The 18,754-nt window shown below is 38.5% G+C and overlaps 1 protein-coding gene across 2 annotated transcripts; it reads left to right on the forward strand.

Annotated features, from left to right (window-relative positions):
- Positions 1-6,386: 6,386 nt before the first annotated feature.
- On the forward strand, positions 6,387-14,542 carry Vip (vasoactive intestinal peptide). 2 transcript variants are annotated; one of them, XM_021175307.2, is made up of 7 exons: positions 6,387-6,631; positions 7,869-7,985; positions 9,717-9,839; positions 10,761-10,865; positions 11,242-11,370; positions 12,169-12,250; positions 14,083-14,542. In XM_021175307.2, exons 2-6 carry the CDS (start codon positions 7,879-7,881, stop codon positions 12,212-12,214), a joined length of 510 nt encoding a protein of 169 aa, XP_021030966.1. In that variant the 5' UTR covers positions 6,387-6,631; positions 7,869-7,878; the 3' UTR covers positions 12,215-12,250; positions 14,083-14,542. The 2 variants fall into 2 exon arrangements, with proteins under 2 accessions (XP_021030966.1, XP_021030964.1); XM_021175305.2 differs by having other exon boundaries at positions 6,394-6,631; positions 11,239-11,370.
- The last annotated feature ends 4,212 nt before the right edge of the window (positions 14,543-18,754 follow it).

Here is an 18,754-nt window from a genome sequence, read left to right on the forward strand (position 1 = left end):
GAGGAGGAGGAGGAGGAAGAAGAGGAAGAAGAAGGCATCTACTCAGCTGCCTTTTTTTTTTTTTTACACAGTTCAAGACTATTTGCCTGGGGAAAGGCTGGTGCCTATTGTGGACCAAGTTCTCCTACATCAACCAAGACAATCCGTAACAATCACGATTCATCCCCGCCCCCCCCCCCCAAGATGTGTATGCAGGGTCTAAGAGCAACTCAATTTCTCAATCAAAGCTCTCTTCTCAGATCACTGTAAGCTACGTCAAGTTGAAAGTTAAAGCTAACTGGACAGGAATGAATACACAAACCCCTCAGGTGTCAGAGTCCCCTTATTTCACTCCTTTTTCAGGATGTGGCTACTAGATGTGTCCACTTTCTAAACAAGAGAAGAAAGGGAGAGCACCAGTAACAAGTGTGACTTAGCTACATGGAACACTCACAGTGCCCCAGGGTCAAGGAAACTCCTTATCCTTAGCAGGATCTTCAAGCAGCAGCCCAGTTTTACAGGAAGGGGTACTACAATTTTCCAACGAAGATTCATCTCCCACGTGCCAGTTCCAGAGTTCAAGTATTCTACTTAATGGGTAGCAACTTCTGGTAGCTGCAGGAAAAAACAAAACAAAAAAACAAAAAACAAAACAAACAAACAAACAAACAAAACCCAAAACTACCCCAGTGATCAAGCAGCAATGTGACCATATCCTCTCCCCCACAGCGCCTACCATTTCTGTTGTTAGAGCATGCTCTCTGTTCAGTGGGTTGTTCACTAGAAGACTCCACGGCCCACTTTATCGTCGTGCAATGATGTCTACCCTTTTTGGATGCGGAGTTGCTATAATTTCTCAAAACAGTAGCATCTTAAGTTCTTTTTTTTTCCCCCGCTAATTGAAAACTGTGATTTTTTGACTTAGGATGAGGACATTGGTCTCCTAGACTAAAAGCAGCCCTAAAATGATTCAGATACAGGATATTAGAATGGGGATTAAGACAAGATGGATTGATCAAATATACTACAGCGTGTGCTTCCTAGAAGTTCAGAGTATCCTTCCTGAGGGAGAAGTGACAGGAGCTGGGGAAATATGCTGCTATGCTTGCCTTGGGTCTCTGTGCCTAGAGTTGACTCATGCCTGGCAAGTTCGCCAGTCATGATCTCGTGTGGGGCTTCTGACAGCACACTGACCTTTCCTCTGGATATGTACCAGCACTGAATCCAGCCTCCTCTTCTAAAGGAACTTGGGCAACATCAAGGACTGGAATGGTAGTCTCATTTATTTATGTTTCAACCACAGGCTTCAAAAATCAATTGCTCATCATTCTGACAGCTTCCTGGGAGCTAAAACGGCCTTTCTTTGTCCATGCATCTATGCAGAAGCCTTTAAAGATTTGTCTAAGGATGACATTGATGCCAATATTAGAGATTGGCTAGAATTGCCAAAGATGGACCAGAACAAAGATGGCTGGGAACACAGGGACAAGGGAAACCTATCCCAGGATGCAGCTCTGTGACCAGGTTTCTGACTCTTTTAAGCTATGTTTGATACTACATGTGATTTAGAGTCCTGGGGGGCTCCTCCTAGCTACTGCCAAGTAGCAGGATAAATATTCACAGCTTATGCAGCATTAAAGTATTTGTTCAAACTTCTGTTTCCACACAAAGTGTAATCTTATTATTCCTATTATTCATGTGCAAATTCAATCATTTTCAGATTTAAAGTTCTGCCATTTACTGGTTTGCCTTCTCTCCCTTTCCTGTGTATTACTGAGTGTTTCTACTTGCCTTGCTGTGTCTTATGGAATCTAGATACAAAATGAAGCCATGCTGCCCTCTACTGTTCGGTCTCAAACTTAGTAGATGGTGTAGGTGTCCTCACCCTGACCCTCAATTCTCACCATTCCCAAGGCATAGAGATGCCATACCACCAGTTCTTCTGCTGTGCAGAATGGGTGCAATGGTACAGAGCCTGTTCACCTGAACAGTAGATGGCAGAAATTTCAAACCAGCCACTAGACATCACTGTTTCTCATTTCATCCATCAGTAAACCTAGGAGAACACGGGGTTAAAGACTGACTACTGAGAATGTGGGCTTGGAGTGGGAGGGAATATAGGACCAGTGACTGTGAAGGTAATCAAGTTTGCTTTTTAATTATAAAAATATTTATTTGAATTATTATTCCCTCTTTAAACTCTCTCATCTTACCACTCTCTGAAGTTGTAATTTCTCTACCATTTCCTCTTCTCTCAAATCTACTTTCAGAAAAGTTTCTGTTAAACAACTTTAACAATATATCTTTGACACACAGAATTCATAGCCCAGAAATTCTCATTTAACTTTAAAGCAGGGGGGGGTTCTGAAGTGAATAATCTTTGTAGGAGTCCCTGCATCTCTGAGGAAGATGGGTAATGACGTTTTAGAGTCAGGGGAGAGGTTGTTTGCCATCATGTCCCGAAATCACCATGTTTCCAGTTGCTTATGATTAATTAAGTTAGCTACTTTTCTCATCTCTGTGTCCAAATACCTAACAATAATGAACTTAAGGTTTACTCTGATTCAGCATCCGTCATGACAGTGAAAGCATAGTAACCTAATCATGAGAGAGTTGAGCACATTTCATCTGCAGTCAGTAAGCAGAAGATAAATGCTGGTGCTTACCTTACTTACCTTTGTCATGGGATGGCATTGCCCACATTCAGGGTGGGTTTTCTCTCCTCAGTAAAACCTCCCTCAAAATGTGCTCACAAATATACTAAAAGCTGTGCCTCAGAAAAGCCCCAACTACTTTCTTAGTGGAGCAAGTTGACAATAAAAATGAGCCACCACATTCATTAGGAAATGTCAGAACATAAAATTACTTCTAACAGCACAATTTAAAGAGGAAATTAACTGTTACTGTTACATGACTTTCACCAAATCACTAGCATAACAAGAATAGAAGAATTCTGAAAAGAAATTTGAATTGTCAAAGTTAAAAGAATTACAAGCAAAAAGGATTAGCTACTCAAATTTCTTTAGTTAGTTACTCAAACTTCAAGCATCGGTAATCAAATTACACAGAGGGAAGATTTATGTTTGGCTCATGATGCTGTGGGCTTTAATCTCTAGTTGGTTGGGCCAGTGCTGTGGGGCTTGTGATGGAAAAGCAGATTACACGGACAAGATGCCAAACAGCAGACAGGAATGGGCTGGGAACCCACCGTCTTTTCTGGGACATGTCTCTAAGTCCAAACTTTCTAACCTGTATCTTAACACCCAGTGGTCAACCTTCTCTCCCTCCCCCTGAGCCCTCAGTCTCTGGAAATCGTCCTAATCAACTTCCATGCTATCACCTCTAGATCGGTCGTGTGAGGTTATGTCCCTCTTGTCTTTCTGTGCCTTGCCTGTGTCATTTAACATAATAACCATGTTGTGTCCATGCTGTGGTAAATGGCAGGCAGACAACATCAGAAAGAAATTTCCTTGAATATCTTCACCATAAATGAATAATAAATATTTAAGGTCATAAGCTTATCCTGACTTGAAGTTTACACAGTGCATGCACATGTCAAAACATTAGCTCACATGATTGTCAAAACACCTTAATAATGCAGTAAAAAAGAAAAAGGAATTTCAAGTATATTCTTGCCATGTGGGTGCTGGGAGCTAAACTTTTTAACTGCTGAGTTAATTCTCCAGCCCCAAGAAGTTTTATTCAATGAAGGATCAGAGGGATCACCAGGATTTGAAGGTTTCAAGCTGTTTGTTGTAGTTCAAAAGAAGCCACAGCATGGATGTATATGACAAGCATTTCCATGGTCCAATCAACAAAATAGGAGGATGGATGCTTAAATTTTATATAATTTTTATGTGTCCCAAATACATTTATGATTTTGATCTTCTAAAGATATAAATGTTCCTCTTAACTTACATATAAAAGGCAACTGGGCGTGTCTCCTTGGTCCTACATGTAGGCTTCACTGCTCCTGCCTCCTAGGGTGGCAAGATATAAGGTCTTCCAGCTGAGGTTGCATGCAGGTGAATTATACAGACATAGGTATCACAGACACAGGCATAAGCCACAGGGAGGCATCCATTCCCCCTAGTGACCATGTGTTCATTTAGCCCTTTGCAGAAACAAAATAAGGGTGAACGTGGATTTCTGCCTTATCTTCAGATTCACTTCCACATGACCTCCATTTAGTTTACAGAGCTACAGTTCACTGACATTGCTTTTGGTTCTTTTGACAATAAGTGGGAATGGAGATGCTGATATCGTTACAAGCTACGTGCTTACCTGACATGTTAACACCAAGAGTGTTGGTGACAATTTCAGAATAGGGCTGGCCTTTTATGGAAAGACAGACCCTCAGGAAACTGGATTCCACTCTCCTTGCCTTTGGTAAACACGGGAGGAATGCAAGAGCTACTGCAGAAGTCCGCTTATTTATTTGGAACAGGAATAGATTGCCTTTGCTATGTAGATGGGTGAAGGTTTTCTATGCTGTGCTGAGCAGGCTTGCTTGCATAGGGAAAGCAGGTGAAGAGACTGTGGGAAAACAAAGTATTGAAAGGTAAGGAAGAGGCAGAGCTAAACAGTAAATTTGGCTTTTTGTTTACTAGGTATTATAATAATAGATTACTCATGACAAATTTTATATAGTCATTTTCCTTATGATTAACATAAGAAAAAAGAATCTACATTAGCTGGTCAATGGATCTCTGGATTTCTCCCTATTTCTTTAAAAAACAAACAAAATACAGAAACGTGGGGGTTTTTGTTGTTTAAATCTGAGAGTTAAGACTTTGAACTGCAGATGGTGCTGTGATTCTATGAGTTTATGTCCTGTTTAAATCTGTAGCAAGAACTGATTCTTTGATTTAGTCTATTTTCCTTGATAGGTAAAAATAAAATTAAATTCTCTGTATTATTTTGTTCTATTGTGATGATGGGAGAAACTGTTCTTATTGCCTCACGCTTCCTTAGACCACTGATAAGAAGCTTTGATGTGATTTTGCTGCTGCTTCTCCTCCAGGATGGAGTTCTTCGTGATACCTAACCTATTTATTTCCTGGTGCTTCTTTTCAATGAAGTTGTTTCACCGAGGGTTTTGGTGACAATGATCTCAGGATAAAAAAAGAAAATCCATATGAAAACTATTTTAACCTCTAGTTTGTAACAACTGGTTAAAAAAAAAAAAAAAGATTTCCTGGAATTAAGCCACAGGAACTCTGGCTTAAGTCAGACCTGTCAGCTGGACAACAAAATTCCAGACATTTTGAAATTTAATTCGTTTAATTTTTCTTGTAAATGGATTAGAAAATATGATTAAGCTCTAGCAAGATAATTCTCACTGCATTGGCCGGCCCTCAGTGCAACAAAAAGAGACTAAAATCTTAGAGGACAATAAAGTAAAGAAAATTGAGAGCTATATTTCCCTGAGGATATACTTAATAAAACACACACACACACACACACACCAGGACTTTTAAATGAATGGACATTGCCTTTGTTCTCCATGATACTCTTAGGATAGCTGCATTTTGACATTAAGTCCCAATTAAATGTATGTCAGGCTACTTTGAGGTTAAAATCAACAAAAAGAAATGAAGCATTCATCACAGTACTCTACAAAGCTCTTTTCCCTGATCCTTTGAAATCACCTTTATATAAAGCGACTGAGTTGGAGGTGTTCAAATTCTGAAGTAGGGTGAGTTTTGAGGGCAAACAAAGTGATTCAACATTATGCAAAGACATAAAATGAGGAGAATGCCTTTGAAGAGAAAGAGAGATTCAGTCCCTGGAGTATACAGTCTGATCATTATTTATTTTTGGAATATTTGATATAGTGGGTGAAGAGAAGGAGTGGGAATTATGATATTTTAAACAAAGTGTAGAAGAGTGCTGGTGCCATGGCTTACACAACAGCGTGTATACTATAGCATCTTAGACACTTAATGGAACCCCTCTCCCTGAGGATTAGACTCAACATAAAAGAAATGTAATAATAGAAAGATGCAAAATCATTTATGGCTGCTTTTTAAATTAGAGTAGGTTTCTAGAAAACTTTAATTCAGATATGCATAAGCAGCATAAAGTTTTTAAAAAGACATTAAAGAAATTGACACTTTGTAGAAAAGAGGAATGATACTCTAAGCACAACACAAGTTTTCTGCATTTGATCCTGAAGAAAGTCCTGATTTTCTAAGGTACTCCTAGGCCCGGTCTATAACATTATAACCATCTTCTAGTTCATCACAGCTAAGTAAAGATTAAAGCATTGCACATCCAGCTAAGTACTGTTCGTTTTGTTTTTTCTAAAGCGTTCATTTCCTCTCTCTTGAACTTGTTTGCTATAAATGTATATAAATCAGGCATGATGACAATTTAATAAGAACTTCAAGACCTGTTCATCCCATGGGATCACTATTGTGACGTCTTTCGGGGAGCCTTCTGATTGCTCAGCCCTAAGCACAAGCCCTATAAAATGAGAGACTTTGAGATGCTGGTCAGGTTGGACAGCAGAGCACTAGCCAGCTCCAGCCAACCGTTCCCCAGGAACCAGGAACAGACTGGTGGAGCCTTCTCCAGAGCAGAACTTCAGCACCCTAGACAGCTGCCACAAAGCCTGAAAGGCAGCCCTGCCTGAAGGAAACAACCAAGGGTAAGCAAAATCTTCCCCTTCTTCCTCTCCTCTCTGTCACTGGGACTTTGAATAGGAGTTTGTGAAAATTTCTCTCTTAAACAGAATTTTACAGTGTTCGTCTTTTTGCAATAGCCAAATACAATAATCATGACAAGTCACTGAATAAAGATAGAAATGCCTCAATTTCTCTCTTATGACCCCATCTGCTTAGAGGATTCTTAGTCCTGCTTAACCCTTCATTAAATATTGCCTTTTAAAAAATAAAGTAAGACGAGTTTGCTTGTGTGTGGGGTTTTGAGCAAAGTGTTCGGCTTGATGCATTTGTTTGGGGGGTCTTCAATCTGCGTTTAAAGAGCTTTTCTTTCTGTTTCTAAGCAGATCAAGCCTAGAAAGCACTCACTTTCTTTATCATTTAATTTTTAAGTGCTATGACTTTTGTAGGTAACAAGAGGCAAAACCCTTGAAGATCTCTGTGTTAGCTAGACGGTGTTTAGAAATAGAACATGTGAATAGATCGAATGCAGGATGCATGGGCTCTACAGATAAAGGCATATAAATTGATTTCCTGGAAAAACTTGTTCCAGTGCCAAGTGACTCTGAGGGCATTAAGTTTTATCCTTGAATAAATTTGCTTGGGCCTTGGTTTAAAAAAATAACATATCAGTGGTATCTATAACAAATGCAGAGAAAATAAGAATTACGATGTAATATGTATACAAGATTTCTGCCTTAATGATACAAATCTATACTTTATATACACATATGTACTATGAACATGCAAACTCTAAAATATAACTGGCTAGAAGGGAATTAATTAGGTAGCACTCCAGTTTTACATCAATCACAGGGGGGAACCCAACAAATTCCTTGTAGCTGTTTCCTTCAACAGAAAAGACATTATGCTATGACAACTCTGTTATCAAAACTCAGAGCCTAAAGTTATCTGCCTCCAGCACAACAGAAGCACGGCCCTGGATACACACTAAGATTAACTAACTGAGTGCCTGCAGAGGGAAAGACAAAAGGGAGCTGAGCCGGTGTTCAAATGCCTTTATCCTGGGGATGGATTCCATTTCCAAACCAGTGCTAGAAAACTAGCGTTATTTTACAAAGTAATCTTATGCCAGTAAGTTTGACTCTTTCCTGAAGAGAAATGACCATTTTTCAACTTGGCAAGAGCCCCGGGTGGTGTTGCTAGACCCTCTGAAATGTTGCCAAGTATGGCTGGGAGAGCCAGCACCCTTTCTCTTTTCAGAGGCACCGCGATGGAAGCCAGAAGCAAGCCTCAGTTCCCGGCATTCCTGATACTCTTCAGTGTGCTGTTCTCTCAGTCGCTGGCCTGGCCTCTCTTTGGACCACCTTCTGTAGTGAGGTAAGTCTCCTTCTGGGAAAGTGGCTTTCACTTCAGATAAGTAGGCAGGCATTCCCTCTGCATCTAAATGAGATTTCCCACATGTTATTTTGGAGAGTGTTGCATTTCAAATCACATATTATTTGTTTCAATATTTTGGTTGTAGTGTTGAGCAAATTCGTTTCCAATTAAAATAAAAAAGAACTTATTCTGGACTCTGGACTTCACCTCCAGTACATAAAATCCAACATCAGTGGCCAGTCTTGCGTACCAGATGGATCCCATTTCTAAACTAGTGTTAGAAGCTAACAGCTTCCTATTTTCATCTCAGGCCTGTTCTGTTTCCAGTAGAGAAACTTCATTTAAATTTATATTTAATAAAAACGATTATAATATTAGTACTTTGTCAATGAGATATACACACATGAAATTCTGTTGAACAGAAGTCAGTCTAGAAAGAATCACCCTGCCAATAATAAGGACCATGAGGAAGCATGTATACAATCCTCATAGTATTCTCTATTTGAACCAAAACATTCTTAGCTTTACTATTTGATATAATAAAGTTTATACTTTACATGCATCAACTTAACCTAAAATAAGATAGACTTATGCTAATAGTCAATTCATACTTAAGCGGTCTAATCTACAGGATCACTATTATCTAAAGGTAAATCATCATGTCTTTGACTATTTGCCTGTTCTTATGTTCAGAAAAGTGAGTAGTCTCTCAGTACTAATGTTCTCCCTGAAATTGTATAACATACTACCGCTTCCATATCATTTGACAACTAGAGTCCCAATGCCTGTATCTCAGCAGATGAACAAGTCACAGGAATGCTGGAATTCACAGTCTGCTCAGCATCAGGCCCATGGATAGCCACTTTTACTATCTGCTACATCATCTCCCAGAGATATCAAAGTGCCCTAGAACTGAAACCATTTGGAAGTTTACCCCAATGTTTAACACACACACACACACACAAGCTACACACACACACACACACTTTTAATAGAGCAGTGGCATTAAAAATACACATGCGTCAACAAGTAGGTTATATGCCATATATCATAAATGAAATTCCTATTTTGCAGTACAGCATCATATATTTCTAATCAGTCTGTGCTCATACACAAAGCATAAGGATCTAGAGGGAGTCCTTACATTCACTATATTGGAATAACCATTCTCAAATGTGCATATCTGTTGGGTTGATCAATAAAGAGAAATATACCATGAGATGTAAATCTTTGTGACACACATTAGGGGACTAGAAAAAGACAAGCAGGTTGCACATTGCTTCCATCATGTATTTGGACAATGGATACTAAATGCCACCACTTCTATGAGTAAGTATCAGGTTTTGTGTTTAATATTTGCTTTTGATATGTTTATATCTTGTATAAATTGTTCTACCTCTTAATGCTGCTTCACAAACGGACAGCGTGACATACACCGGGACAGTGTGCTTTGCTTATAGCTTCACTAGAATTGAATTAAGTGGAAATTACGTTTGGTTTAGAAAGCTTGGACAAGCTGAATGACATCATTTTTGTGAGCTCACACAAAATTACTACTTATATCCTCATTAAACGTGGAAGCCATAGAGTCAAATTCTCCTGTCTGTATCTTGCAAACGGATATGTTCCAATCGTTTGTTCTCTGGTTTCAAGTAGTTGCCAGACCATAAATACCACCTGCAAGAAAAAACTTTATTTCATGACTAGTGGAATTTTTCTTTTCCTTAATAGGCTGGATGACAGGGTGCAGTTTGAAGGAGCAGGTGACCCTGACCAAGTCTCTTTAAAAGCAGACTCCGACATCTTGCAGAATCCCTTAGCAGAAAATGACACACCCTATTATGATGTGTCGAGGTAAGTTCACTCTTGTTTATCTTACTTAGGAAACAGATCTGAAAGAATAAATATTCTAGTTTTATCTTTTAAAGGGATAGCTTTTTAATGACACTTCTCAGTCTGGTTAATATCTGTAGCAATTTTTTCAGCTATCCATATGGAAAGGTGGTAAAAAAAAAAAGCAGGATAAATATGTAATTTTTCTATATGTCTAAACATGTTATTTATCTTTATTTATGCTCTTTTGAGCATTATGCTCAGATTATTAGACAAAGCCCAGATAAAATTGAAGCAGTTAGCATTCCATGAGGGAACAGTTACAAAGGAAAGAGCCCCCATGATAAGAGTCAAGGGATACAACAGTGCTGTCCACTCCTGCAACTGCTTGTCTAGAGTAGTGTTGCAGAACAGACCAAAGATGTCACACTGAAGACCAAGTATAGAAGGTTTCCCATGTACTTACAAAGTACACTAATAGACATAAGATCTTCTCTATTGTGACAGACTTGTTACCCCCCACACACATTACTTTGATGGAAAAGAGTAACAAAAGATATAGAATACTGGTGAGTTTGACCAATTAACACATTTTTTCATTGCATATATTTTTACTTAAGGCAACATAAAAACTACCCAGATATGTAGAAACTATAAATTAATTTTAGTTCAATATTGATTAGAAAAATTAATTTGAAATATCCTACCATGGAACAAAAATAAAGTATATATCTAAACCGGCCCATTTTTTTCAAGGTGTGGAACTAGAGACACACAGCTTACATCGTGCTCCAGGTGACAAGAGTTCCCTTTTGCTATGGCATTAGGGATCTCCTTTTATGCTTAAGTTTTCGTGAGCAGATTTCTTTGCCATTGAAAAGCTAGGATGTCTCTACAAGAAACTGTTACCGGGAAATCACTGTCTTTGCTCCCTTGCTTTAGAAATGCCAGGCATGCTGATGGAGTTTTCACCAGCGATTACAGCAGACTTCTGGGTCAGATTTCTGCCAAAAAATACCTTGAGTCACTCATTGGCAAACGAATCAGGTAAAGAGTACTTGTTTTTTGTTTGTTTGTTTGTTTGTTTGCTTGCTTGTTTTTTAACAAACACTCCATCAACAAGTTTTATTTTTCTTTCTAGAATTTTATTTACCTTGTTCAAGGCTCACAACTCTTTGATAATGTTCTTTCTTTGTTAAGAAAAAAATAATAATTCATGTCATTGAGTAAAACACATCAGACCTATCTAGGGTGAGATAGAGGTTTTGGTATTTATTTACTGTAAATATATTTTTCCTAAGTAATTCGTAAAAATTTACAAACTAGTCAAACCGAGCTAAACTCAGGGGGAAAAGATACAGACTCGGTCTTCTACTTCTTATTGATGTTTTACCATCATTTTTGATTGTGCTTTCTTTAGCAGCAGCATCTCGGAAGATCCTGTGCCAATCAAACGACACTCTGATGCCGTCTTCACAGATAACTACACCCGCCTCAGGAAGCAAATGGCTGTGAAGAAATACCTGAACTCCATCCTGAATGGAAAGAGGAGGTAGGGGAAAGATAACTCGTTGATGTGGAGACATAGATAACCTTCACCAGTTAAGCTCTATTTGGAGACTGTTCTGGTTCTTCTCCATCACCTTGTGTGCTTTTGTCTGCTCCCTGTGAACTTCTTACTCATTCTCAGTTTTGGCTGCTGTCAGGCTTCATCATACGTTTTAAAATACTGATGCAGGAATGCCAGCCCAAAGCCACTAGAAAACAAAATTTCTGGGGACGCTGACCTGGAAACTCTACGGTTTAAAGGTTGCTTCATTTGAATTAACTGTCATCAGAGTTTAAAACAATGGCTATTTTCAATCAGGGAGTGGTTTAATCAAGTGTTCACTTTTAAAATATATAAAGTACAGTTATTGATTTTGTCATGCATATTTATACCCAACAACCCTGTCTTATCACGTTTATCCATGATGCATCTGTGTGTTCTGTTTCTAAAAGTATGTGTCTGTATAGTATGTAAATATTGGACACAGGGACAGGAAATCCAATGCTTTGACTCCAGTTGCCTTTGCTTACATGCTGAGTATTAAGCATAATTTTATTTAATTGAAACCAGACAAGTGTATCCTCCTTGCCCACTAAATGATGGCTCCATAAGGCTTTTTTGATTTTTGATAGTATGGTCTCAGAACAATTCATGGTCAATCACTAGCTGCAGAAACCATTGTCGATCCCCAGTGTGTCTTTCAGAGTGTCAGCAATCACCGAGTCATGGTGTTATAATTGTTTCCTTGGAACATTCCTCAGCTGAGATTTTTAACAGGTGCGTTTTCCTTTTGGTCTGTAGCAGTGAGGGAGATTCTCCAGACTTTCTTGAAGAGCTGGAGAAATGATGGGAAGAGTCCTCTGGGCAGAGCTGAAGATCAGAGGTGAGTGTGCCTGTGTGCCCTTACTGTGTCCTTACAGCTACTGTGAAGAATAGGTGCAGGAGCAAGTCAGTGGGTACAAACATCTTAGGGCTACAACACCGTCTATGCAGAGATACTATCTAGCCCACATAACATCTCTACCGGAGGCAGAGCCCACCTCAGTGAATGCCTTAAGGTGCTACATGCTCAGTTCTCATCTTGACAAAGTTATCGTTCACCATAAAGAGTTTGGCCTCTGTAGGGTACTTCTGGCCTATTTACCCTTCTCCCATGTGAAATTCAAACACAGAGGATCCTGAGTCACACGCTGAGGGAAAGTGTCTTAGTTTTGAAACTTGAGTCATGCTGCTTTTATTAACTTAAGATTTAGTCCAAAGATTGCCTGCTAGATCTTCAGTTAAATGTGAAGAAATGTCACAGAAGCACATTAAGATATATTGAGCTATTCTGGGTTTAATTTATTCCTTCAAACATAGCAAACTTCATGGGACAAAAAATCAAAGTTTGACCTGTCAAGTAAGAAGAGACTCTGCAGCAATGTTCACTGCAGAAGATTTTTTTAATAAGAAAAAATAAAAGAAAAAAGTATTTTTTTTCTTTTATGAAGTGGTGTAGTCTGGTTTTCACAACTGTTTTTATATAAATGTGGATATAAGATATATTCTTTTATGAGTTATGTAAACTCACTAATAATTTCATTATTTTATCGGAACCCATTCACAATACTTGGCAAGAGGAAAAAAATGTTGTATACCTGTGTCAAAAGTCATAACTCGGCTGCTGCTCTGCTGCTTCGTCCCTTATATTTGTATTGTGGTAATTTCCTATGCAAATATCAGAGCAAGCAACTGTATAGCTGTAGAATTTTTTGAGAAAATGAGATGTTTATATATTAACTTTTTTTTTGAAAATAAAAAGTGCCTAAAAAAAAAAGTCAGTACACTTCTCTTCAATGGGCTCTGGAGAAAATGACTTCTGATAGAACCACTTAGCATGGAAGTAACCAAGAAAAGATAAAATGGATGGGAATGGCCAGCCCCAGCAGAACTTGGTTTCTAATACATGAAAGTAGGCAGAATTCCAGTCTTGGCTAAGAGAGGAAATAGCTTTGTGTGGGCCAATGGCAACTCAGTCTCACTTTAATTTCTGGTGTGGTCATCTAAGATTTTAAGAGAGCTATCAGGATTAAACAAGTTTTCAGAATTCATCTACAAGGGTATTTTGTTCCATCAATTAGATTAAGGATCTCTTTGTCTATGAAGGAAGCATGGGGCAAGGAGCTTGCCAGAACAATATTATCATATGTAGACATTCCTTGGCTCAAGGATGAGAGCTGGGCTGGAAGTCTCCGTGGTAGAACACTTGCCTGGCCTACAAAAAAGCCTTGGTGTCTATGCCCAACACTGAAAGAAAGAAATAATATTGCTTTGTAAGAGGACTGTTTCTGCCAGATAAAGAATATGGCAGACACTAAAATATAAATGTAGATTTTCTTGTGACGCGTAAGGTCATTTACTGAAGACCATGTTTATAATGGAAAGGTGACTTTGGAGAAATCCTGCAGGTCCTCCTACATGCAGTCCACCCCGGAAAGGTACAAATGCTTCTTCGTTAATGATTAAAAGGAGAGAGCTTCTTCACCCTCCCATTCCTTTGTAACAGTCTGTGTTCTGGAAAGGTCTCTCTTGACTCAGCTAGACACAATCTTATCATAGGCTGTTGATAAAGGGCAAGAGAAATTGATATTTACTAAGTGAGTGAATGAAGCTAATATCATACAAATGTAATAATTGTTTCTGCTTAAAGCACCAATTCTCTCTCTTTTTTTCTAGAATTCTTGAAGGAAAACAACCACGTGATTACATTATGAGTTCTACATATCTAATTCAAGAAAAAAACTTCCATAGCAAAACCAAATAAAATGTGTTGTGAATATTGTGGTTTCGTTTATGTAATAACTGTGATGTTTACATTGTAAATATTATTTGAGCATTCTAAAATTCATCTGTAGCTCATGAAATGCTTATAATTTCATATGCTATATATTCTTTCAAAGAAAAATATATTTAATGATAGGTAGATACTAGATTAATTGCAATTATCTGAAGCTTTCTGCAAGGGTAGCAATCAAGGAAAATTGATGTGTTTATTTATAGCATGTAGTTAACTATTCAACAGAGCAGAACAGATAATCAGTGTGAACAAGTCTAAATGCTAAGCAGATAGGCTGCTGTGTTACATAAGGCAAAATATCTAAGGGGAATAACAAATTATGGATAAAAGAGATATGTGACAAAAGGATTTTCAGAATTGTATTTCTCCAGTGATAGGTACTCCATCTCTCACGATTCATCTCTCCCATTAGGCTTTGCAATTCCCAAAGGCTACTTCAGAGATGCTTCAGCTAGGAAAAGCCCATCATCCAATCTGGGGCTTTCCCTTTCTGTGTGTGCTATGGATGTGTAAACTAGAAGCTAAATGGAGTGCTTGATTTCCAGTAGTAAATACTTCTCCCATAGTCACTCACAACGATATTTTGTCTTATTGGCTTCCTTTGCTGAAAGTACATTTGTAGACACAACTATTTTTCCAATGTGATTGTATGAAATTAAAGACAGGAATAAAGATCTTTGGTTATCATTGCAAATGTGTATTCTTGTTCTGATTCTTTGAAAGAGCCAGCGGTACCTTCTTTTACATTTATACCTACAGGTCTGGAGCTGGGTTTGTATGATGCTTGACTTGGGATTACATTTGTGAATCCAAAATTAACAGCTACTTACAAACAGCCTAAGATAAAGTCAAACACTCTGAAGAGCTGAGAATGCAGCCCAGTGGTAGAACGGTGCTAGACCATGCTTCAACCCCAATACCACACACACACACACACACACACACACACACACAATCGGTTCAATGAATAAGTAAAATTTAATAAAAGGTCCTGTCAAAAATCAAGTAAGTGATCTAAGCAGGGGTCCAAACAGCGGTTGCAGGAAAATGAATAAAAACCTCATGTCTGTTAAATAGAAGTTTCAGGAAAAGAAGGTGGGGAGAAAGGAGAAAATAAATAACACAAAGATGGTTTTCACTTCCTCTGGGCTATTTTATGAGGACTGGCTGCAATCCTTCTTCACTCACAAATTAGTATACACACTGTATAACCCTGACCATTCCCTTATCAGTCTGTAGCATTTTCCAGTTTCAGCCACCATGTGTTGGTGAAGAGCATTGATTCTCTTGATACCTAGTTATCAAATTGATCTCTTATCTTCCTAGATACCTTGACTATATTTATCTTGTAAGTCTTGGGGTGGCATATTTAATGTAGTTAGCTTTCAAGTATTTCTATAACAATTAAAGTGACTTGATCCATGCTAGTTAACAAGGTTCTACCTTGTCTGCTATTAATTTTTTCATTAATATAATATACATTACTGCGAACACTATTACATGTCACACTAATGTTAATAATAACATATATTCTTTCTGGACAGAGAAACAGATTTTCTGTCTTGCAAAGTAGATTAAAGATGGGTCCCAAGAATTGCATATTCATATCCATGAATCACTAAGATTAGAAGTACACACTTCAGTACATTTGCATATGAAAAGAAAGTATACCCCATTACTTATCTGCCACTTATGTGTTTGGTGTAGCCAACTCAAACAGTAGCCTGTCTGACTTCTGAATAGCATTTGTATTTTAAAAACAAACAAACAAACAAAAACAGAAAGAGGGAAGGACACATTAGAGTCATCTGCCTTCTGTTACCAGCTTTCTCTCCCTGATTATTAGGAGAACATGTTCCCACTCCATCTCTTTCACCTGAGTAATTGCAAGTCCCCTGCAAGGTGCATCCCTTTTCACAAGCTAGTCTTTCTCATTCTCACACATACAATTGTGCTCCTTATGTTTCTTTTCCTTGGACACTCGCCTGGTTTCATAATGTAGTTCCTTTTGCCTTCGCTTTTCTCCTCTCTACGCGATTATGGGTTCATTCACTTGAGTTTCCTGCCCTGAGATATGCCTGCCTCATTTATTGCCGTGGTAGGAGGGCTCACATAGATCCCTCAGATGTCTTTTTGTCTGTTAGACTCTCTCCATTCGGCATAGGGGATGCATTTATCCATTTATGTTGTAATTTAACTATGTGATAAAAATTATAGACTCTGAAGCAGAAGTTGTTCTTCAGTGTAAGCTTATAATTGACTGCTAATGAAATAATTGCCATGTATAGTTTTTTACTGGAAGAAACATCTGCCCTGTCACTGTACTTATACATGTAAAGAAATTCTACTCATATCTTTATAAATGTGGGTGGAGGTTATTGGAGTAGAGATGAGTAAACAAGGAGACTAAGGAAGGATGAGACAGACAGACAGACAGACAGACAGACAGGAATAGACAGTGTCAAGGGGAGGGGAGGTTTTACCACTGTGAGTGAATCTGAAATTTACATAGGTAGTAAGGCTAAATAAAGGATTAAGGCCATCATTGGGAAGGCATCATCATATGCCCCAAGGCCAGAACCAAGAAGTGGGAGAGGGTGGATAGGGGAGCAGGGCAGGGGGAGGGTATAGGGGATTTTGGGGATAGCATTTGAAATGTAAATGAAGAAAATATCTAATAAAAATTGGGAAAAAAGATAAATGGAAGAGAAGGATGAACATTCCCACTTTTAGATCTCAGGTCTTAGAGCAGTGCTGGCCTAAGAATATACTGAAACTGAGGATAAAATTGTAAGTAGTATTTGAGACAAATAATTGGCTTCATGTCGAGGCTACTATAACAAACACACACATACACACATGCACATACAAATGCATACATCCACTTATGTATGTGTTTGAGACAGAACCTCACAACGCATCCCATGATGGCTTTGAACTCACAATTCTTCCTCCTGAGTACTGAGATTAAGTTATGTACCACCTTGCCCAACTTTAGCAATCCTATTTTTAAAATGTTACATATTATGGTTTTAATAATGAAATAAAAGTGAGAAATATTCTATTGTTCAACATTATTTAATACATTGGGACAAAACTTTTAACTTGTTAATAACTAGCAAATATATTAGAATTTTATAATATGACTAATTTACAATCAAATCAATATTGTGTAGATGCTGTTAGTTCTTTCAGTTATGTGGGTGAAAAGGTAAACTCAAGTTCACTTGGAAGCAATGGCTATTGATAAGAAGCCGCAATGAAACAAGCAAAATTATCACATACATTTTGCACTCCCTGACGTTCAGTGTAGTACCAGCATCGGGGCTCAATAAGAGATGTTGCTTCTCAATAGATAATATCAAGGTAGGAGTCTAACTCCTTATACAGTAACGTGAATAGACATGAAAATCATTGTCAATTATCATTCTGTGATGGTAAATGGCTTATACATGCAGTCTAATTCAAAGGAACAAAATATTTCCTTAAAGGTGAATGACTACAAAATAATATATATTGATTTTCCATTGTTAGGAAGTGGTATTCCTTGTCACTGACTTGGCCTTAAAGAGTAACAGTGAACATCCAGGGTCCTTGCCTATAACTTCTGATGTCATTATACATTGTCACTGGGACACAGGTATACACCATTAAGTTTCAAATGTATCATCTGACCATAATTAAGACAAAAACATCTATCAGTCAGAAGTGCAAACCAGAGTCCTGGACTCACTGAGAACTAGAGACCAGCGAACCTATATGTACACACAGACATCTGAATATACAACCAAGGGCTGACACAATCTCCTTCAAGTCATTGTTGCTGCCTCCTTTAGGCTGTGAGTTCTTTCTGGACAGAAATGGAGATCCCTCTCCCTTCGGAATCAAGGCCCAATGGAACCATCAGCCTCACTGCCGAGAATGTATCAAAATAGCATGGTTGGGAACACAGACACTAGTGTTTAGAACTAAGGTGTGTACATCTGTAGACCAGGGCTTGCCGAGAAGCAAGCTTAACTTTGATAGGAATCAAACACTCTGGGTATTAAGCAGGAGCTTGTTTGCAGAAGGGCTCCTTCCCCAGAGCCCTCCTAAGGCCCAGGAGCTACAGAAATCTGTTTGCTTTTGGTTTCTCAGCAAAGTAACCTTTCCACTGGTTCACTGGCCAGATCAGGGCCAGCATCCATGTTGTACTCTGAAGAGGGCTGGGTGGCCTCCAGAGCTTGCCTAAATCTTGGTCAACAGTTGTTGCAAAGATGTTGCTTATTGACCCAGCCCACAGATCAACCCAGGGACAGATTCAATAAAACAGAGGGAATATTGACTTGGCCTTTACTTTCTCATAGTGATGGGGCTCTTCTCCATGTGCAGAGTTCTCATATTGCTTCAGCCAGTTCTCACTTAATACTGCCAGAAATGGTTGCAAAGCAACAGCAGAACAGGATTTAGGCAAAAGAATCATCATGAGTTTGTGTGTCAATTTTATTATTCAGCTCAATGAAGAGGAAATTTGATCACAAATTGCTACTGTGGCACAGAGCACAGAAAAGC

The sequence above is a fragment of the Mus caroli genome, chromosome 10 (genome assembly GCF_900094665.2).
Source record: "Mus caroli chromosome 10, CAROLI_EIJ_v1.1, whole genome shotgun sequence".
In the NCBI taxonomy this organism is placed as follows: domain Eukaryota; kingdom Metazoa; phylum Chordata; class Mammalia; order Rodentia; family Muridae; genus Mus; species Mus caroli.